The 23,578-nt window shown below is 52.0% G+C and overlaps 1 protein-coding gene across 1 annotated transcript in view; it reads left to right on the forward strand.

Annotated features, from left to right (window-relative positions):
• LOC147727569 (E3 ISG15--protein ligase HERC5-like) overlaps window positions 1–23,578 on the forward strand; it is a 479,269-nt gene that overhangs the window by 449,986 nt on the left and 5,705 nt on the right. Inside the window, exons 21-22 of the mRNA XM_086963137.1 lie at window positions 3,788–3,971; window positions 4,064–4,172. Of these exons, the coding sequence (XP_086819263.1) occupies window positions 3,788–3,971; window positions 4,064–4,172 (293 nt within the window). The remainder of the gene's footprint in view (window positions 1–3,787; window positions 3,972–4,063; window positions 4,173–23,578) is intronic.

A 23,578-nucleotide genomic window follows, 5' to 3' on the forward strand; every position in this document is an offset into this window, starting at 1 on the left:
TCTGCAAAAGGCCATAGGAAACCAATCAGCCCCTGGGGCCTTGGTTCCGGGCAGGGCATTGCCTCTTGCACTTCCTCAACAGTGGTTTAGCGGTCGAGCTCCTCAACGCCATCTGGCGAGAGCTGCGGGAGCGCCAAACCCTCAACGATTGGGGCATACCTTTCCGCTGCTACTCCAGTGTCCGCAGTATAGACCCGGTGTAAATGTTGCTGGAACACCTCCAATATACCATCCCTGGTGTGGACAAGTCTCCCACCCTCTGCTTTCAAAGTGGGAGCTTGCTCCCTTCGTAGTATCCAAGCCTGTAAGCGACCTGACTTGTCACCCTCAGCATGCATCCGCTGTCAATATTGCGTCAGGGTGTACTAATCCAGCCTATCCCAGATGTCAGCTATACGCTTGCGCTGTGCGCATTCCCTTTTGCCCGCATCCAAATCAGTTGTGCTCCCCGCCTGTATAGCCACCAAAGATTTCTCCTCTCTGTCACGTTCCCCAAGTAGTTTCCTCCTCAATCCGCACACAAGCCCCATACTTGCACCGTGGGTCACTGCATTTAAGGCCTCCCACTCTGTGGCCCTCCCAGTTGTGCTTCCCCAATTTGTCTCTTAATAATCTGTAATTGACTTTGCTAATGCAGCCTTCCCCGCTTCATCTTCTAATAGATCGGGTGGGAATTTCCAACGCCTCAGCCCTGAATAGGATTCTCCTACCCCACTGTGCATTGCACTGGGGAATGGTCAGACAAGAAGTGCGCCAAATGAGTTACCTTCAGCTCGGGGAATGCCGGCACACCCGGGACCAACTACTCTATGTTCCGTGCATCAGTGAATGGCAGGTGAATAAAGTAAGTGTTGGATGTGACTCCCTCCATATATTTTTAGACTTGGCATCTTTTGGCATGTTTCCCCTGAGTTTTTGCTTTCTGCCCTCTCGGGTTTGACTCTGTTTTTGCTGGTGTAGTGTTTCTGCGCACATTTCTCAATGCTGATCAGTGGTAAGTGCAAGTGCTCCTGTGGTAAATTGTGTTATGGATTGGTGTTTCCATGATTGGATATTTGATTTACTTGTTAGTCCCTAGTAAATTACACTGCGTGTGGTATGGCCTGTAAATCAAATGCTACCAGTGGGCCTGCAGAACTGATTGTGCCACCCACGCGAGTAGCATTAAAAAGGCAACTCAGACCTGCCATTGAAGAGTCTGAGCGCAGTTGGTAACTGCTTTGTCGACTTGGCAAGTGCACCCACTTGCCAGGCCCTAAACCTTCCCTTTTCTATATGTTAGTCACCCCTAAGGTAGGCCCAAGTTACCCCTGTGGGCAGGTTGCAGTGTATGTGAAAGGTAGGACATGCCCTGGTGTGTGTGGCATGTCCTGATAGTGAATTACAGCCCATTCAGTTTTTCACTATTGCAAGGCTACCTTTTCCCCATAGGACAGAATAGGAAGTTTGTTTATAACATCTTATAAACATAACTGGCCCTGGGAACTAGGTAGGGAAATAGAATTTAGTATGCCTGAACTCAGAATCTAAAGATGCATCTTTTAGTGAAGGTGTTTTTTACATTCTGTGTTTGAAAATACCACTTTTAGAACGTATGTATTTTCCTGCTTAGTCATCCCGTGTGCCTCTGCTGGAATGTGGATTGCCTGTCTGGGTTTGGATGACAGAAGGCTGGGGAGCAGAAGTGGCTCCAGATAGTCTAGGTGGGTCAGGAAAGACTAGACCTGGGCTGCGATGGGGGAGGGAGGAGGAGATTTCCTTGCACCTCAAAGGGCCTGGGGTGCCTCTGACAATGCAGTCTCCACCTCCTGCCAGGAAATCACACCAAAGAAGGCTGAACTGGTTCTGGCTGGGCACAGACACTCTCGGCCTAAGAGATCAAAGGATTTTGGGATATACATATTGGGGCCCAGACCCCTGAACTTTAGAACTCTTTTGGATCAAGAAGACTGCCAAGACGAAGAGCTGGAGAAGCTGTGAGGAGGACCTACCAATTTGCTGTGTGCTTTCTGTGTTGGCTTGCAGTGGCTGCTTCTGTCTTGGGCAGTGAAAGGACAGGACTGAACTTTCTGCAATCTGCTTTTTGAGTTTCTCCAAGGGCTTGATGTAGAGCTTGTTTCCTGTTCAAGAAGCCTCAGGATCAACAAAGACTTCATGCTCTTCTGCCCGCAGCACTGGGAACAGTGTGTTTTGTGCTGCAACAGAGGAAAAGTCACTCGATGACGTCTACGGCACCGCTGCCGACTCCGCGTCCTGACGCTGCATCGTGACCTTGGTCTCAACAATGACGCCTGCTGTAGCCGCCACGGAGCCACTGCTCGCAACGCGACCTGTGGGCACTGCACTCCGCCTCGCGACGACGCCTTGGCACAGCAGAGGGCACCGCCACACCGCGAACTTGGTCTCACCGACAACACCATCTGACGCCACCACCGAGCCAATGCTCGCACGGTGACCTGTGGGCACCGCACTCTGCAATGCCTCACTTCACAATGACACCTTGGTATCCCCAATGACGATGCTCCACGCCAGAATCGATGCAGCTGCTTGCACCGTGGTTCGAGGGCACCGCTCATAAAGTTACACGACGTACCGCCCTCATCCCACACCGCAGCCTTGGCCTACCGACGCTGGTGCCATCGACTGCAGTTTGTCAGCCGACGACAGTGCTTCAGCAATGACGATGCCACTGCTTGCACCGTGACCTGCCAGCACCGTGACGAGCACCGCCTTCATCTCGTACCGCGACCGTGGTCTCACCGACGAACCCATCCGACGACACCACCGAGCCGCTGCTCGCACTGCGACCTAGGGACACCAAACGCCGCACTGCTGCACTTCGCAGCACAGCTCATGATGCCAGCGCTCCTGATCCCAACAGAGAGGAGGTCGACCTGCAACGTGTGTGACTTCGAGGGCCTGACGACTCCTGCACCGACCTCTGTAACGAACACCTGCGGACGCCGTTGTTTTAAAAACTCAATGAGAGGTTGCCGACGCCCTTCATTTCTAAAAGGTAGTGTTTGCGGGTCTTCCCGACACCGTAGCTGGCCCGCAACGCCGCGGTCAGCTACAACTGTTTGGATTTATTTGCTCACGACGCCATGATAGCCCCAGACGGAGCTATCGACATCAAGGAACTGTTTTTAAAGCTTATTTTGACAACTGTAGATTTTTAAGTACTGTTTAGTGGATTATTTTTATCGTTTTTGGTCTTGTCTTAAAGTATATAAAAATATTGGCTATTTTACTAAACTAGTGTGGTGTCCTTTTGTAGTGCTTACACTGTATTAGTGTTGGTTATTTTAGGAGTGTAACTCCCTTACCCTGACTAGGAAGAAGGGTCCCTATGTGGACAAAGGTGCAAGTTCTTGCCAACTAGAGACCCCCATTTCTAACATTGTGAGTCCCCAAGTGTGCATGACCTTGCACCCTCAATATTCTTACTTTGATATTTAGTATTCACACCTGCTAGTGGTAGATCGCCGTGAACTGGGACATAATTGAGTTGTATGTGGAGGACACTGGACCTGTCACCCTCGAGGCAGATTATAAACAACGACGACTGGTGAATGATGCTGTGTTGGGCCTTCCGATGAAAAGTCATTGTCTTACACTGGCCAACTCTCACGTCCTCACTTGCTACTGCTAGTTGGCTCTGTTCCAGAAATCATTTTGCCATCTTGTTTCCCTATATTCTTTCATCCCTATTCTGAATGTTAGTAATTTCTGCTTATTTATGAGTTGCTAGGCACCTTTTAACATAGTTTTTTTTCTTTTACTGTAGACATGACTACGTAAACAAGTATGTAGACTACGTGTTCAACAAGTCCGTGGAGGTATTTTTCGAGGAATTCAAAAGGGGTTTTTACAAAGTCTGTGAAAAGGAGCTTCTGAAAGATTTCCATCCGAAGGAACTGAGGAGTATCATCATTGGAAACGAGGAATATGATTGGAAGAAATTAGAACAGGTTTGTGTGGAGTCTAAATGATCTACGGAATATTTTATGGCTGTTTTCCTATGAAATCTCCTCAGTAAATCTTTGCTATTTTTGTTTTAAAGAATGCAGAATATGATGGTGTTTATGAACAGCAGCCACCCCATCCAACTATTAACATATTCTGGGAGGTTTTCCATGAACTGCCATTGTCAGAAAAGAAGAAATTCCTTTGTAAGTATGTAGGAATAAACACATTTTTCCGAGGAAGATGATATGGCAGCTTCTAGGGGACATCCTCAAAATCAATTGTGTTTTATGGTTTCTAGTGCTTAGTTCGCAAAAGAATAAGTGTGGGGCCCACAGTTTTGATCCGAAGCTCGGAGACGGTGGTATCAGATGTTGGGGTGCTGAACAATAGGCCTGCAGATTCTTGATTCAACTGCATGCCTCTTTAATCCATAGCCAGACACTCCCTGCACCTTTATATCAGTCTTGCAGGTTCTTTTTCACCCCTGCTTTCTCCCATTGCCACTGTTTTCCATCTTTCTCTTCCTCCTTCTTTCCCCCTTGCGTGTTTTTTCCCTCTCTCTAAATCAAATTTTGTTGAGGAAAAATAAGTCCCGTTCCCAACTGCAATAACCGGCTCAAATTAAGCAGTGATGATGCCTATGCAACAGAGGTACTGGACAGAACTCTAACTCATACTGAACAAGTAGCTCATTAAGGACCTCTTTATGAGGTCCTTAATAATTCCATTTAGCCAGTAACAAAAATGACTGGAGTATTAGAATTGCAAAGCCGGCAGTAATTCTGTGGACCCATTGCATTTCACCTATGGACAGTGGCTGCTGGAAGCCTCTGGGAGCCACACAGGCAATTAAACTAGACTATACTCCTAAACAATCTGCAAGCTTACAAAAGAATCTGTTATATTGACTGGGGTTCACATTTTTCAACTAAAGGAAACAAGCATTTGCAATGCAATAGGTCTCGCATTTGCGAGAGTTTAAGCTACTGGCATTGTAAATGCCAATGCTTTTTATTTATCTGTTTTGATAATTAACTCATAAATAGAAGACATTGTTGTTTACCAATAGCTCAAACTCTTGTAAATGCGAGACCTATTGTATTTCAAAGAACTGCCCGCCATTGTTCCAGGATGTTTGGAAAGTGAAAGCGCGCATGATGCGCTGAATGCTGGAGAAAAGCACATTGTGCCTGCAGTTGGAGAAACTCATTAAAATAAATACTGCTTGCATTCTAAATAAAGCAGAGGTGCTACGTACGGGGAAAATGAAACGTAAATATAGATGGGGTGTCACATGAAACTAATTGTTTAGCGGGACAGTGGAATTAATGTAAATAATTGAGTTGATGTTCATAGACTCAAAGGATTATGTGAGTTTTTTTAAACAACAAATTGTGTACGCTATAAGAGGATGTGATATTAACACAGATGTACATTGTAATTTACAGTTACCCCTGACGAAGAGCCAGATTGGCTTGAAATGCATTGGGTGTGAATAAACTGCTTTTTACGAACCTGGCTCTAGCACGTGTTTTTGAAGGAGGTTCGGATGGCCCATCTTTAACATTTTTTTTTTTTTGAAAATCTGTTTATTGGCATAGTAGTTGGAGCAGATACATACAAATTCGAGCGCAGCAATAATCAGGATGTCACATGCATCTGCTTGCTCAGGGCGTACAAGTACATATTATCATTGATTTTTTGTTTTCCAGAACCATTTTAACATAACAATCCCTTATTGTTCCTGAACCCGCCCCCCTCCCTCAAGAATCCCTCCCGACACTCCTTCAAATGCGTAAAACCGCAGTGTTCACATCTGAGTCACCCATGTTATCGTAAAATGCAGTTGTGTCCACACACACAGGCAGGCATGGGTAGAATGATCGATGGCACGAGGTCCCTCGTACCACATTACAGTGCACCACAGTCCGTGACGATACATGGAATGTCACATGTTCATCCTACATGCAGCGAGTTATTTGTGTCCCCATCGTCCCCATCATCCCCTGCTTCAAACATTCCCACTATGGCAAACCAATCCAGTGAAATCAGTGTTTTCCTGAGGCCTCTGCGTTCCTCTCGCTGTAGTGCTTCGCCTTCCGCCTTGCCCCACCGTATTACCTCTGCTTTCCATAAATCAGGGTCGGGTGGTCTGGGTGACTTCCACCTCATAGTGATTGCTCGCTTCGCTAGTAATAGGGCCATGTCTGTAAAACGTGTCGCTACGCTTCTTGTACGTGTTGACGGTCCTAGCCCTAACAGTGTATATTCTAGGGTGAGTGATTGGGACAGGGTGCCAGCTCCCTCAAGCAATTCATTGATAGTGGTCCAGTAATAACCCAACTTAGGGCACTGCCATAGCATGTGTATTAGTGATGCGTCGTTAGTGTCACACCGGGGGCAATTACCATCCGCATCAGGGAACATCATGTGTATGCGATGTGGGGTCAGGTAGGCTCTATGTAGCAACATCAATTGAATAAACTTAAACTTGGGGTTTCTAGCTACCTTCTTGGGAAACTGGAGGATACGCTCCCACTCTTTGTCTCTCAGTGGCCTCCCTATATCTCCTTCCCATGCCGCCCTGAGAGGTGACAGAGGGATCGCCCTCCCCGTTTTGATGCTAGCAGTGAGCCATTTGGTCAGGTGGCCGCCCGTGCCCATGAGGTAGTGCATTGTTATTAAGGGGTTTACATCTGGCTCTCGTTCCTCAGGTGACCACTTGTGTGCTATATAATGGCGAAGGCCTGCGTGTAAAAGGAATGAGCCCCTAGGAACGCCATGTGCGGCTCTGAAGTCTTCAAAGGACAATAGGCGCCCCTCAGCAAACAGGTCACCCACATGCGACACTCCTGCGTCATGCCAGGGCATCAGTTTGTTCGTCGTAAGTGTTCCCGAGCCCAGTGGGATACCTAAAAGCGGGATTGTGGGGGCGTAAGATGTCGTGGGGGACGAGTATTTTAATGCCTTCCGCCAGTATGTCACTGCCAGCCGGAGGAGCGGAGGGGCGTCTCCCGGCAGATCCGATCGGGGCAAAAGCAATGTGTGTACTCTCCCTTTTGCATGCTCCTCCTCCGACATGTTGATCTCGTGAAGGTTGCGACTTGCCACCCAGTAGGCCAGCCATTGCAGCTGGCACACATAGTTGTAAGCCCTAAAGTCCGGTAGGCCCATACCACCGGAGCCAGAGGGGAGCTGTAGTTTAGCGAGGCCTATGCGTCTGCGCCCGTGTCCCCACACAAGTTCCGTAAGTAGTGTGTCGAGAATCTTAAAGGTCGCTGCTGGGATCAGGAATAGTAGGTTGGTGAAGTGGTAAATGAGGCGAGGGAGCATCACCATCTTAGAGACGGCTGCTCTGCCGGCTACTGAAAGGGGCAATGTTAGCCAGAATTGAATTTGCGATTTCAGTGCTCTTATGGCCCTCCCAAGGTTGCCGTCTATCATCATGTCAGCTTCCCTGTAGATGTGCATCCCAAGGTATCGGAAGGTGGTTCCCGCCATCTGGAATTCATGTGGGGCGAAGGGTAGGGGAGCAGACAAGCCCGCATCCCTAAAGGTGAATCCATAAGACTTAGGTTCGCTTATGGTGAGGCCCGAGATCAACCTGAAGTCCTCAAATATTTGGGGTATAGGGCCCAGGTCGCCCCGCAGGTCCCGAAGGTATAAAATGATATCATCAGCATAAGCGGACACAATGTGTACCGTCCCGTGCCTCTGAATACCACAGCGGGGGTCCGCCGTCCTAAGCCTACAGAGCAATGGTTCTAGGGCCAGGATAAATAGGACAGGGGAGAGTGGGCAGCCCTGTCGGGTGCCCCTCGCTATAGTTATGGGTCCTGAAATGTGCCTGGAGGTACGCACTCTAGCCGTGGGGAGGGTGTATAGTAGTCTGACCCAGGCGATGTATTCGGGCGGTATCCCGAATTTCAAAAGTGTGGCAAACATGTAGTCCCATCTAAGGGAATCGAAGGCTTGCTTTAGATCCAGCGATATGCTGCCCTCTGAGCCCGCGCCCACCAGGTTTCCGAGCATCAGCTGAGCTAAGCGCCTGAGATTCATGGCCGTGTTGCGGCCCGGTACAAAACCACATTGGTCTGGATGGATCAACTGTGGTATGTATTGCACCAGTCTCGTCGCCAGCACTTTGCTCAAAACCTTGTAATCGGTGTTGAGGAGGGATAGGGGCCTGTAGTCGACCAGCTGCAGTCCGTCTTTGCCTGGTTTTAAGAGGGACGTGATTAACGCTTGCCTGGATGATTGCGGTAGGGAGGCTGTCCGTAGAGCTTCCAAATAGACAGTGTGTAATCGTGGGGCTAGAAGATCAAGGAACGTTGCATAGAATTCTGCCGGTAGGCCATCCGTTCCGGGGGCCTTGCTCTTCGGGAGAGCTCGTATTGCCTGCCTAATTTCCGCTACTGAGATGTTGTGCTTCAGGTCTCCGCTTTGCCTGTCAGTGAGTTGGGGTAGGTCCAGTTCCCTCATGAAGGCCTCGAAGGCGGCCTCTGAGAGGGGCCGGGGGGGGCTGTACAGTGTAGTATAATAGTCTTTGAATGCCGTATTAATCCCTGCTTGGGTTGAGGTCGGATTGCCTGCTTGATCTTGTATTTCCAGAATCGGGTGGCAAACTGGGGAGTCACGTATAAGACGGGCCAGTAGGGGGCCTGCTCTATCTGCTTGCGTATGCTGCCTATTCGCGTATTCTCTATAGTCTAGCAGCCTCAGGTCTTCTAGTAGCTCTGCATGTCTAATGTGAGCATCCTGTAGTGGTGTGAAATGTGTATTCGTGTCTGCAGCCTCACTCTCTAGGGATGCTAGTGAACCCTCCACTTCCTTCAATTGACTGATTACCTCCCGCTTCCTGCCCACTCGAGCGGCCATCGCTTCTCCCCTGAGATAGACCTTGAAAGCGTCCCATTCTATCTGACGGGTGCTGGCTGTGTTCATATTCATGGAGAAGTAGGCTTCTATAGTGTCGGACAGGGACGACCGGAAGACCGTGTCTTCGAGTAGATCTGTGGGTAGTCTCCAAGTCGGGATGGGGGCCAGCAGTCTGCCCCACTGCCAAGTGAGCTCTACGGGGTTGTGGTCGGACAGGGTTTTCCCCATGTGTTGGGTCTGAACAATTGAATCTGTTAGGGATCGGGAGCAGAAGACATGGTCGATTCTGGTGTGGAGCTGGTGAGGTGGGGAAAAAAAGGTATATTCCCTCTCTTGTGTATGCGTGCCGCGCCATGCGTCTGCCAAATCCCAACCCTCAGCCCAACGTGCCAGAGCGTCCGCCTGTTTCCTGCTTTCAGTGGCCTGCAGGGGGGAGTGTGACCTATCCAGTGTAACATCGAGCACAGCGTTGAAATCCCCCCCAATTATCCAGTGGTGATCAGCCCAATCTGCAAGTATCCCGTTTACAGTTAACAAAAACTCCGACTGACCTGTGTTTGGTGAGTACACACAACCAAATACAATGGCATCTCCTCCAACAAACCCCGCACAAATACACATCGTCCCTCCTTATCAATTTTTTGCTCTAACATCTTGAAAGGAACAGAGTTGCGGAGCCAGATAGCCGCCCCCCCCCTCGAGAACGCGGAATAGGAGGTAGCGAAGAGCTGCCCTCTCCATTTTTTGCGTAGTTTCACGTTTTCAGCATTGTTCAAGTGTGTCTCTTGTAGGCAAGCTATCTGTGTCCCCCTGCGGTTGAGTTGGGCTAAAATTCTGTGGCGTTTGTGTACCGAGCCCATGCCCCGTACGTTCCAGGTGCACATTTGATAAACATTAAGAGGCCCCATGACCATCTGTGTGGAGCGGTAGAATGGAGAACATGGGTGACCATGTCAGATCTGGCTTGCTACAAGGTAAGAGTGTCTTGCGAACATGTAACCCCTTAACAATAAGGTTCCCAGGCCAACGGGCTCAGGAGCCAAACCAAGGTGCCCAACGTGGGCACAAGTCAGTTAGGTCCATGTGCATACTGGGGGTAGTAGACCACCGGTGACTGTCATTTAATGGCCTGCTTTGGCATGGTAGCCCTCGACAGGGTGGGCCCTCATGCAACCCACCATATATGAAGAAGGGGATCAGTTCTACGTTACCACCCGGAGAGGATCAAGCATGCTGCCACTCAGAACTCTGCCGCCATCTGGGCTGTGATCTTTGGCAACAGTTGCAGGCTGTCCACTGATCCGGATACCTCAGTGTGGGTGTCGGTGGTGACGGTGATCCTGTCTCCGGTTGCTCCCGCGTCGTGAGCGGCCAGCGCCTCCTCCGTTAGTCGCATCTGCGGTGACGAGTGACCTGCCGTCTGAGCTCCTGTAGGTTGAGCTTTCATCGGTGCCCCTGTTGAGGGGGGATGTCCGGTGTTGGAAGTGTTGTCCCTTCGGTCTGGCGGGTTCCGGCGACTGTCGCTGTGATTATCTGCGAATGGGTCTTGCGAGGCCGGCGGGGTTAGTGTGACTTCCATCCATTCTTCCGCCTCCTCCGGGGAGTCGAAGAAGTGAGATTTGTTGTCATGCAGTATCTTGAGTCTCGCGGGGAACAAAAGCGCATATTTCATATCTCTGTCCCTCAATTTGTGCTTCACTCCCATGAAGGTGGACCTGGCTCGTTGTACTGTGGGCGTAAAGTCGGGGTACACCGATATGTTTTTGTCCTCGAAGCGTATTGGTGCCTTCTCTCGAGCCGCTCTTAGGACAGTGTCATGATCTCTGTAGTGGAGAAGGCGCGCAATCAAGGGGCGAGGGGGTGCCCCCGGTTGCGGGGGTCGTGACGGCATCCTGTGTGCTCGCTCCACACTGTATAGGGCAGTAAGATCTTCCTGGCCCACCAGTTTCCGCAGCCAATCTTCTACGAACTGGGTGGGATTCCTCCCCTCGCTTCTCTCCGGAATGCCCAGGATGCGGACGTTGTTGCGGCGGGCACGTCCTTCCGCATCGTCCACCCTGTCCCATAGCTGTCTGTAACGGGGTTCCCGAGATGACCAGTGTACAGGGGGACGGCAAGGACATGGACTGGTGGACATGCACTGATACCCTTCATCCTTCCCTACAGGAAGAACCGTGCTCGCGGCACACACTTGCGGAAGACAATCGGGCCGGCCACTTTGATTGGCCGTGTTTCCCGGATGATGGCCCCTCCCACAATGACGTGTACCTAGCAGGATTGGTTAAGAAGCCGGATGTCCAGGTAGAGGCGTGTGACATCACCGGTGGAGGAGAGTGCAGGACGGAGGAGACGAGGAAGACGAACCGGCGAGACCACGGAGCTTTGGACGCCGAGCCAGGACGAGAAGCAGACGTGCACCAGGAAGAAACAGACGGACTACGGACTGAAGCAGACGAGCCCGGAGGCCAATGGGACCGCGTTGCGCCGTGCCACACTCCCGAGGGAGGAGTGTGGCTCCGACAGGTACGGGACAAAGTTACGAGCTGGGTGGGGAAAAGGGGACTGTTCCCGCGTTAAATACCCTCAGCTTCTAGTGAACCTGCTCCCCCCTGAACCCTGTAAATACCCTTTCCTCACTACGTTGCACAAATTCGGCAAGGCTAAGCACTAAAGGTGTCCCTCACTTCCCCGGTGTTCCCCAGTATAAGAACGAGGACAGAAAAGTAATTGGTCCTTTCTTTGTTTTGTTCTCTTTCCGGTCATCCTGAGAGTTGCCTCCCTTGAAAAGCCCCGACTCCGGGCAAGACGGTCCTTGGATAAGCGGCTGAACCAGTAGGCACCACGGACCCAGCAGAGTTCGCCAAAGAAAGACTGACTTTGCGGAAAAAGAAACTGTACATGAAAATAAAACCCGCTTTGCCCAAACCTCGTGTCCAGCCCATTACTGACTCCCCTTTACACTGTCTAAGCTGTTTCTCTACGTTCTCCAGTTTTGTGGAATGTTCCGTCTGTTGGGGTATGAGGTCACTCAGCGCTATCTTCTGTTCCGAGACCCTCTCCGCCAACTTGTTATGGTCGGCTCGCAGTAGGGATAGGCCAGTTGCCATACTGTCTATGCGTGATTCCAACGCCTCGCGTGTTGCGTGTATTTCGTTAAGGATTAGGTCCAACTTGGCGTCCTGGGATCCCTTCCCGGTCGGCGGGATGATGTCCGCGTTTGAAGAGGCAAGCGGGTCTTCGGAGCCCGTGGACTGCATGTCTGTCTGAGCGCCCTGGTCCTGGTTCCTGCCCCTGTGTCTGCCCATTGACCTAGTAAGCAGGGTGGCACTGTAGTAGTTGCGGCCGCCAGCCTCCACCCCTGCAAGTGTCCACTCAGAGTGCCGGACAGCGGTTGCGGCGTATCTGGGTTCTACTGGAGGAAGGCAGTTGCGGTGAAGACCCCGGTTCCGGCAGGGACAGTGTTGGCCTGCTTATTGCAGCGCTGCTGTAGGGTGGAGCGGCGTTCCGCTGGGGACCTCGCGAGTTGTTATGGTCCCGGCCTTGCAAGGTGTAGGGGGGAGACCGCAGTCCTCCCTTCAGAAACCGGGAGCGCAATAGGCGCCTGGCATCCAATGTGGCGGCAGGGCTCCGCAGAGTGTGACTCTCTCCTTTTCCGCCGTGTGTGACGGTTCTGCCAGTTCAGGTGCTTGGGGTCCCACGTCTCAGTGCAAGGTGTATGGGCCTCTGGTGCGCGTTGCCTCGCGGCTTGTCCCTTCACAATGCTCGCTGTTGCTCAATCCAGGGGTGGGCAAGGCGCTGCTATCGATGTTCTGGGGTCCTGGTCCCGGCTCCGGAGTGGAGACAAAATGGCGCCAATAGGACTGCCTTGATGTCGGGCCGCTCCGTGCCCCTCAGTGCGTAGTGCAGTCAGAGGATGTCGGGACCCACAGCGCCAATGGCAGATCTCGTGCTCCTCCTCACCCGTGACGATGATGGCGTGGGCGCCCTGGATGGGCGCAGGCGGGCGGCGGGCTGGTCCCTGAAGCTCCCGCGTCCCAAGCGGGCCGCACGGCAGGGTAAGCCGGCTGGGGGTTACAGCAGCTGGGGGGGGAGGCAGCGAGGCCACAGGCGGAGCGGGGACCCCCCGCCGTCCCCCGATGTTTCGGCAGGTATCGTGCCCCGCTTCCGGTCCGGGACCGCCGTCGGGAGTGAGCCGGCGACCGGGGGCAGGTCGGGCAGGCCACCAATCGAGGCCGAGGCTTCGCGCTGCTCCGCAGGCCGCAGCAGGCACCACAGCTCCGACGTCTCTCCGGCGGTGTCCAGGGGGGCAGCACTTCGCCGCTGCACGCCGCTTACTCCCGGAGGCTTCGTACACAGGATTCAGGTGGGTTGCAAACCGGGGTTGCAGGATTAATTGCTCGTATTTAGGGCTAAGGACGGAGCTCAGGGGCTACACATCCACCATGATCGGCTCTTGGCCACGCCCCCCGGCCCATCTTTAACACAAGAAACCTGGGAAATTGCTTTTTCTTTTCATGTGGATTGCGACAGTGTAAATGTTGACTTGGACAAACAAAGAATCAAAAAGAGGGAAGAACTAGAGTAAAATTTTCGAAAACAACAAAAATGAAGACAAAATAGACTGCTAAATGCGGTATTTTGCAGTGCCACTGGTTTGGGACACAAAGAGGTGTTCCATTTAGAATGTTGTTGAGTTTAATACGTGACGTTTGGGCTGAGCACGTTCCTTTGAGCATGCAGAGTTAAACTGAACTTGATGAACTTTGGAAAACTAATGAAAAAACGCGGAGTGCAACCAATCCCCCATTTGATCTTCCAGTGTTTAGCCATCCTACAGGGCAAGAACCAAATACTTGTAACAATTCACTATTCCTGTTTTAGGAGCTACTTTTTTTCATCTTTGAGCTCTCCAAGCATACTCGTCTTTTCACTCGCTCTGTCTCCTCCCACCTGCCCCCAACCTTGTTGCTTCTTTTCCTTCACAGACCGTTTTTAGGTTTTGCCTACGCAGCGCGCAATGCTGCTTAAGAGGGATCTCTTGGAATCGCTCAGAACTTTTGTTCAAACTTGTGCATGTTTTGCACTGTTTTCTATTGGCACTCTTGCACGGTTGGCGTTTCCCTTGCAGGAGCGAACAGTGGCGCCATCTGTTTGCAATTTTCGTGCTCGCTCCCGCAAGGTAAACACCATACATGGACTGCGAATCGGAACCTGGAACGCGCACACGCACACACGTGGTGTTATCTGGCGGCAGGCCTCTGGTAGTTCTTTCTGCAGTGTGTGTCGTGCTCTGGCAGACTGGGATGGGTTAAGAAGCGGCTGGGGACAGGATTCATAAAGCACTGTGTGTAGAGTTTATTAAAACAGCTCCATATCTACTCCTTCGTTTCGTGTTGTGACCAGAAAGAAATAAAAATTAAAACACGAAGGGGGCTTCAACAAACCTCGCCTGCGGGAGAAAAGCAAAAGTGTGCAGAATTTCCCGTACACCTAGGGATGGTGTGAAAATGCAGCCATTCGTCTCCTGCCGACATGGTGAAAATGCAGCCATTCGTCTCCCGCCGACATAAAATATCTTACTTTACAATCGCCCGGGACTTCTGGAACTGTACATGCAATTTGTGGCGGCTCGTGGACGGCGGCATGCGGCGGATGCCTCTCACCACAAATTGCCCAACCTGCAGGAGAGGCTTTGCATTAACACTGTGCAGGTTATCTCCTGTGCTCCGAGGACAACTTTAACACGCTTAGTGAGGGGTCAGAGGCCAGTGAGGTGAGACACAGCCCTCCGGCAAAGATTTGTGGTGGGAAAAATCTCCAATGGGCAGGGTCTTGGATGACATATTCTGCCCCTGACATGAAACATGGCGCTGGAGGGCACTGCCGCCCTAGGTGTTTGCACCTTTGTGCCTTATTTCCACACCTCCACGCTAAGCCCTCGAACAGCTCTCTGATCTGGCAGGTCCGGCTGATCTTGCGGCAGAGTAAATGACTCTTAGCTGTGTTGTTTACATCTGTTCTCGTAGATAGTTATAGATTTATAGCAGGGCATCGATTCTGCATCTGGGGCACCTCTTCTACAAGGCAAAGTAGCCCCTGCAATATTCACTCCGAAATCAAATTGTCACCCTTCCTACAGTGGCGCTCTCCCCCCAAACTCCTTTCCTCTCATTCACAGCATCTCTCCCTCTTCAGCCCGCCCTCCTTCCCGCCAGTGGCATCCTGTCCCCTCCTTACCACATATCTATCCCTTCACCTCTCTTTTGCCTTAGCCCGCTCCCTGCCCTCAGTAGAATCCTTTCTACCTCCTCATGACAACTTCTTTCCTCCTATTCTTCGTCTCTCTCCCTCTTCATCCCGCCCCTTCTCTCCAGTTACTACTCTCTCCCTTTCTGTGAAATCTTACCTCCCAGACCAGTGTGCCTCTCTCCCTTCTGATCTCACGGCCCTTCACTGCCTGTCTCAGTGCACTACGATAAAAAACAATCATTGGCATAGCCAATAGGTCTCGCTTTTGGGACCTTATAAGTATTTAGTTATGCAGCACAATATCCTTGGTGCAATAACATTAACTGTTGCATGGTTAAACACTTATAAGGTCCCAAAGGCGAGACCTATTGGCTATGCCAATGCTTGTAATATGTATTCACCTCCTCACCCGCCCTTGCGCCGTTTCTGTACCATTTTGTAACTTTCTTATGATGTTTCATTATTTACAAAAAACTGGAATAGAAACCAACATTCCGAAATTAATAAATGCAAATGTGAACACCAGTTAAGAGGGGTATCTAATCTAGCACAACCATGGCCTTCAGGGGCTGTTAGCGAGAGTGGGTAGGGGACTGGCATGGGACATCTCGGAGAGGTAACTACAAGCGATCAGGAATGCTATACACACGACCACATTGTTATTCCTAACAGTTACTTTGGTTTGTTGTTGTTCATAAAAAATGGAAAATCAAAAACCATTAATATCTGAGACACTTATGCATATGCTGCACCTTTTCATCACGGCAGCTAAACTACAGACTGCAATATTGGACACTTTACTAGAGACTTTATAATGCTGCAATGTGACTCACGAACTGATATAGCGGCCAGCCCGTTGGGTTGTAGGCGTTCCGCTGTGTAACTTAATGGTGCAATAAAGGTTTTTGGGGGAAAAAAAAAATGCAAATGTTTTGCTTAGGCCCAGACTTTGAAAAACACACTTCACGCGGCATGTTGTTTCTCAAGCCAGGCGCCAACTTCACGTCCTCTTGTTTTGTGGCTTTTGTTTATTTTTCACTCTCCCTCCGTTCCCCTCTCATTTAAACATAATTGCCAGCTTCTGGGAGAGAAGTGACAACGGCGCACACTATACCGCAAGCAGACAAAAACAGGTTTTCTGTTGGGTGCTGGGCTTGCACCCAGGAATTAGCCTGGCTAAGGAGCAGCTGTGGGAGCTTAATCTCCACATGCCTATAAACTACGTTTGTATAACTGGTGCTCAAGTAAACCATAATTGAGAATACCTTACCACAAACAACTCGTGGTTTAATACGCAAATTAATCTCAGCCACTGATGATGGCTGAGCCTCACAATAAAATCTATCATTGTCCTCATACTATGCAACCCCAGACAGAGAGCTCTCCTCACCCATGTACAATTTGAGTCACGCCACAGAGGGCACTTGGCAGGGGCAGCTCCTCCATTATGGCGGAGTAGCATTGCACCTATAGGTAGCTGCAGAGGTAAACACTTGAAAAATAAAATGATAATAAACCAATTATATTATCATTTTATTTTTCTTCTTACCTGCAGCGGCACATCATAGGGTGGGGACATGCACTCTGCAACTGCAGTGGGTAGGAGGGGTGATAGGCACTACTAAGTGCGCATGTCTGTTTGGCCAGCTGTCTTAGGCTGGCCAAACCGTCATGAGCATTAAGCATTCGTCCACCCTGGAGTGTTGTACAGCCGGGTTCAGAAAAGTCACATGCTCCCAGTCCCTGTCTTAGCGCCGAACCATGGTGCTCAGACCAATCCCAGTGCTGCTTTCATGCTGGGAGTAGCATTCCCAGCATGAGAGCAGCATCAGGAATTGCCATCTGGGAGCTTGTGCAGTGTGTTCAGCCTGGGACTGGAAAGCACTTTTGTCTGTACCCAACACCCCCACCCCCTTACGCCCCCTGCTTTGGCTCCTGTGCAGCCGCAATTAGCACTGGACCTCGGTCTGGCATGTGCTTCGCATTAGGGCATCTCCTACAACAAACAACATAGTGATGGAAGGAATGATGAAATTAGTCTCAGGCAGTGGCTCTGGTTAATTCAGGCATTCTTTCCATCGCCTTTTATTTGTTTTTCAGTGCATATATACTGCCTGCACATTTTGCAACAGTTAATGGACTATGCAAAACAAACTGCAATGGTACTATTTAATGCTGTTGAGTATTCCATGCGAAAAATCCTAACCCCAGAGGCATAAACTTGTAGATGTTTGTGCACTCTAGAGGTTACAAAGTATGGGGGTTTGAAACATTTGCAGTGGCTTCTTGGGTATGGGCCAAAAATGTGTAGATTATTATTTTTTTCATTTTACAGAGTTTTATATAGTGCGAACTTGACCGGAATCGGGTATCAGAGAGCTTTACATATCACCAGTTGTATTACATGAGGACACATTCATTTTTGTTAGGCACAGGGAATTAAGTGATTTGCCAAAATTACAGGATGTTCAGCATCATTGCCGAGACTCGAACCCAGATCCTCAGATTCAAAGTCGACTGTCCTTGCCATTAGGCCAACTCCTCTGTTCCAAAGATTGTTAAATGTTATTAAATTCCAGCCGACTTGATGAGTCTGCTGAAAATTACATTTCAAAAAGGTGGAAGCGGACCCAGGGGAATGTGCCCTGGTAGATGACATCTGCTTCTGTGATGATAACAGGGCGCTAACCTGTAATCTATCAGGAACTCTTGAAAAGAAAGGTGCTTTTCAGTCCGGATGTCCAACCCTTTCTACATTCTACATCTGCATTTAAAGGGATTAAGCAGGGGCGGCTGGTGACATTTGAAAGTGGTTGGGCCTAAACTAATTTGCATATTGCACCGCAGCGAGCGAGCCTGAACCACCTTGCATCCATCCATACATCATTCATGCATCCACCCATCCTGCATCCATACATCATTCATGCGCCCATCCATCCACCCATCCATCCATCCATCATCCATCCTACATCCATTCATGCATCCACCCATCCATCCATCCACCCACCCATCCATCCATCCATCCACCCATCCATCCTGCATCCATCATTCATTCATGCACCCATCCATCCATCCATCCATCCACCCATCCATCCTGCATCCATCCTGCATCCATCATTCATTCATGCATCCACCCATCCATCCACCCATCCATCCATCCATCCTGCATCCATCATTCATTCATGCATCCACCCACCCATCCTGCATCCACCCTGCTTCCATCATCCATCCATCCATCATTCATTCATGCATCCACCCATCCATCCATCCACCTATCCATCCTGCATCCATCCTGCATCCATCATTCATTCATGCATCCACCCATCCATTCATGCATCCACCCATCCATCCATCCACTCATTCATCCATCCATCCATCCACCCATCCATCCTGCATCCATCAATCATTCATGCACCCATCCATCCATCCATCCACCCATCCATCCTGCATCCATCCTGCATCCATCATTCATTCATGCATCCACCCATCCATCCATCCAATCACCCATCCATCCATCCTGCATCCATCCTGCATCGATCATTCATTCATGCATCCAACCACCCATCTGTAGTGTTGCTGCCAGTGGGGTGTACCACTGCAGCACACGCCCCCTCCCACTGTTCCTTACTGTTTCGCCCCTCAAGCGTGAAAGGGCTTTGGTAGAGCCCAGACGTAAGCGTGGACACCCTACAATGTTAATAAAGAGCCCAGGGCCCTGGGCGTGGTCAGGGGGTTACTAGCCACCGATAGTAATGCGTGTGTCTTGTGTCCCTATTTTCTAGGCCTAGACCAGGACACTACATTGGCGACGACGGTGGTCTATTGCCTGCCCGTGTGACCTGCTGCACCGTGACCCTGCCGGTCACTCACGGCTGCCCCGCAGCCCTGCGCCGTGCCACCCTGCTCGTGGCACGCTACCCTGCCCTCCAGAGCCGCCTGCCGCCTCTGCGACGCTACCGGACCTCACCTGGCCCGCCTCTGTCCCGGCGAAGACCTGCACCGCCTCGGTCCCGGCGAAGACCCGCCTGCCGGTAGCTGCCCACGCTACCTTCAGGTGCCTCCACGCGGCCTCCGTCAGCCTATCGGCCCGTCCAGCGACCGCCTCCACTGCGTGGCCTGGTGCGCCTCCTCTCAGGTACGGGCCGCTGCCTGCCCGCTCGTTCCCGCTGTCCCTGAGCCCTGCCTACGCATCGCTCCCACTGTCCCTGGGCCCGCGTACGCCTCTCCATACGCCGCCAGGCCCGCGCGACGCCCCAGCGGTCATGCGCATGCGCCGTGGGCGCCCGGCGGCATCTCCTCACGCATCTCGCGTGTCCTCGGCCCGCTAGCGCTGCCATTCATCACGCTTCCAGCGGGACGGAGCCTGCCTGTGCCTCACAAGTGCCTGCATCTCCCCACAGTGCGTGTGAGAGCTAAGAGGACCCGCCTCTGCCTGCCAGTACAGCGCGGTTGTCCCGCCAAGACCTGCTTCCGCCACCATCGCCAACGTGCCGCCCCTGGAGCCTTTTTCCATCACGGGTACACCACCCTTGCAGGCTACTCGATGGAGAAAGTGGGTAGAACGGCTTGAAAACTATTTTATTGCGGCGGACATCGCGGTGGCGCGACGCCGTGCAATGCTTTTGCACCTGGGAGGAGAGGCTATTCACGACATCTCCAAGGACATCACGGAAGGCGACCCACCCCACACATACGCCACCCTGCGAGACGCCATTACAAGGTACTTCGAGCCCTTCACTGGCGCGGATTACGAACGTTTCCTGCTCCGACAAGCTCGCCAACTCACTTAGGAGTCGGTTGATGTATTCTACGCGCGTCTTAAGAAGCTAGCCAGCACGTGCACGCTCCCGGACGCGGAGGACGAAATTCGCGCCCAATTCATTCAGGGGTGTGCCTCTCTGAAGCTGCGGGAGAGGGTGCTAGAAACGGACGCCATGCCCATGCGCGACATCCTCGCTTTAGGACGCTCTAAAGAACTCTCCAAGGCTCGTGCAGCCCACATGGAGCCAAATCCAGCAGTCAAAGTCAAGACAGAGCCGGTGTGCGCGGTCAAGTCACAACGTCCAGACAACCGGACGAGACCTCAGAGGAAAGACCAGCCACATCAGCCCCAGTCCACCCGCGATCGAACCTGCATTTGGTGCGGAGGTGCCACCCCACACAAAGGCGCCTGCCCAGCCCAAGGTAAAATCTGCAGCGCGTGCGGGAAAGCCAACCACTTTGCGAGCGTCTGTTTGTCGTCGCAGTGGAAGAAACAAAGCGGCCCCCCCAGGAGGGCGCGACAGGTGGCGCCACTACCGAACACGTCAAACAAGCAGCGACATGGACGACGACGAGGAAGACGCCGCTTCAGTCCACGTGGTGCGCATGCTTAACACCTTGGCTGCCACGTCGTCAAACGAACCTATGTGCACCGTCCAAGTCCATGGCCAAGCAGTCAGAGCCCTCATCGACACCGGCGCGACGATAAACCTCATGGCCGCCAGTGTGTACCAGTGCCTGGAAGACGCTCCCACGCTTCACCCCACCAGAGTGCAAGTGTTCGCCTACGGAACCCGGCGCCCATTGCGCCTGTGCGGAGTATTCCGAACAACCGTGTCTCACAATTCCATGCAGCTGCAGACAAAGATCTACGTCTCTCAAGAAGGTTCAGGGTTCCTCCTTGGTTGCAAGACCGCACGAGAACTCGGACTCATACACTTTGCCCTAACTGTACAAGCTCAAGGTCTAGATCATCTGGTCGCAGAACATTCCTCGCTGTTCGAAGGTATCGGATGTCTACGAGGCCCCCCCGTCCGACTCCACATTGACCGATCAGTGGCCCCAGTAGCCCTCCGGCACAGGCGGATTGCATTCCACCTCCGGCCCAAAGTGGAAGCCGAGCTGAAGATGTTAGAACAAGCCGGAATCATCGAACGAGTGACTGGACCCACCCCGTGGGTATCCCCCATTGTCGTGGCCAAAAAGCCGAAGCAACCCGAAGCGGTGAGAATATGTGTGGATATGCGCCTCCCCAACCTGGCCATTAAAAGAGAACGTCATCTGACGCCAACCATTGATGGCATCATCGGGGAACTCGCAGGGTCCAAGTGGTTCTCCAAGATGGACCTGAGATCGGGGTACCAGCAGATCCCGCTTCACCCAGACTCGCGTCCAATCACGACCTTCTCCACACACGCCGGCCTGTGGAGATACACGAGGCTCAACTTCAGCATCTCAAGCGCCGCCGAGGTGTTTCAAAATATCATCCACAATGTCCTTTAAGGCCTCGACGGAGTACTAAACGTGAGCGATGATATCCTGGTGCATGCCCCGACTCTGGAAGAACACATCAGGCGCCTCCAAGCAGTATTCAACCGTCTAAAGGTGAGAGGACTGACTCTCCACAAAGACAAATGCGAGTTTATGCTCAAAGATATAAGTTTCTTCAGATACAAGTTCTCCGATCAAGGAGTAGGCCCAGACCCAGAAAAAGTGAGAGACATCCACAACGCGCCAGCACCCACCTCTATAACAGCAGTCCGCAGTTTTTTGGGCATGGTGACATACTGTGGGCGTTTCATAAAGGATCTGTCAGACTTAACTGGACCACTTCGCGACCTCACGAAGTCTAATACCACCTGGAGGTGGGGCCCGGAGCAACAAGAATCCTTCGTGAACATGAAAGCAGCCCTGTCAGCTGACACAACACTGGCATACTTCAACCCACAAAACGAATCACAACTGCTAGTTGATGCCAGTCCCACCGGTCTGGGAGCCGTCCTGTCACAACGGCAACCATGCGGAGAATGGGCCCCCGTAGCGTACGCCAGCCGTACCCTCACGCCTACCGAACAACGCTACTCCCAAATTGAGCGGGAGGCAATCGCTATATTGTGGGGGTGCCGCCACTTCCACATTTACCTCTATGGACACCCTTTTTCAGTAGTTACCGACCATAAGCCCCTCATACCACTATTCCAAGGCTCTTCCTCTCGCCCACCCCCGAGGATTGAGAAGTGGGTGCTACAGCTGCAGGAGTTCCAATTCACAGTGGAATACCGGCCCGGCACGCATAATCCTGCAGACTATCTGTCAAGGCACGCCCGACCAGTTACCGACGCGGAAGCAGCCGAAGCAGCAGCCACAGAAGAGTACGTCCGACTAATCGTCGAAAGGTCAAGGCCACGTCCCATGTCCCTGGAAGAGGTATCAAGAGCCACTAAGGACGATGACTGTCTCCAAATCGCGATCCATGCCATAGAGTGCGGTGACTGGAAGGCACTCCAGAGCCCAGCATCCTTTCGCACCTCTGACGCCCAAGCCATCCTGAAAGCCCTGTACCAAGTCCGACACGAACTGTCAGTCTCAACCGAAGGTTGCCTCCTGAGAGGCCCCCGCCTGGTGCTACCCAGCAGCCTAACCCAACAAGTTGCCTTACTGGCACACGGATCGCACCAAGGGATCGTCAAATCCAAAAACAGGCTCCGGAGCAAGGTGTGGTTCGCGGGGCTCGACAGAGCAGTTGAAGAGGTGATCCATAGGTGTCCAGTGTGTCTTGCGACGAGCCTTCCAAACCCTCCGGCACCAGTGGAAACCGAAGAAGGCCCCACATCCCCGTGGGTGCGAGTGAGTGCAGACTTCGGCAGTCTCCCTGGGGGCAAGTACATGTTCGTCGTGGTGGACGATTTCTCTCGCTACCCGGAAGTAGAAATTGTGTCATCAACGGCAGCCTCGGAAGTAATACCAAAGTTCGAAAAGATAATTGCCACCCACGGGCTCATGAAGGAAGTCCGCACTGACAACGGACCCCCATTCAACGGCAACGAATTCACGGAATATCTTCAGAGCCAGAGCATTAAGCACAAACGGATAACGCCAAGATTGCCACAGGCCAACGGAGAGGTCGAAAGACTAATGAGAACTTTGAACAAAACGATACAAATTGCAGTTGCAGACGGCCAGTGCATGGAGCTGGCCATCTACCAATTCCTCTCCATACGCCGCCAGGCCCGCGCGACGCCCCAGCGGTCATGCGCATGCGCCGTGGGCGCCCGGCGGCATCTCCTCACGCATTTTGCGTGTCCTCGGCCCGCTAGCGCTGCCATTCATCACGCTTCCAGCGGGACGGAGCCTGCCTGTGCCTCACAAGTGCCTGCATCTCCCCACAGTGCGTGTGAGAGCTAAGAGGACCCGCCTCTGCCTGCCAGTACAGCGCGGTTGTCCCGCCAAGACCTGCTTCCGCCACCATCGCCAACGTGCCGCCCCTGGAGCCTTTTTCCATCACGGGTACACCACCCTTGCAGGCTACTCGATGGAGAAAGTGGGTAGAACGGCTTGAAAACTATTTTATTGCGGCGGACATCGCGGTGGCGCGACGCCGTGCAATGCTTTTGCACCTGGGAGGAGAGGCTATTCACGACATCTCCAAGGACATCACGGAAGGCGACCCACCCCACACATACGCCACCCTGCGAGACGCCATTACAAGGTACTTCGAGCC

The sequence above is a fragment of the Lissotriton vulgaris genome, chromosome 3_1, assembly GCF_964263255.1.
Source record: "Lissotriton vulgaris chromosome 3_1, aLisVul1.2, whole genome shotgun sequence".
NCBI lineage: Eukaryota > Metazoa > Chordata > Amphibia > Caudata > Salamandridae > Lissotriton > Lissotriton vulgaris.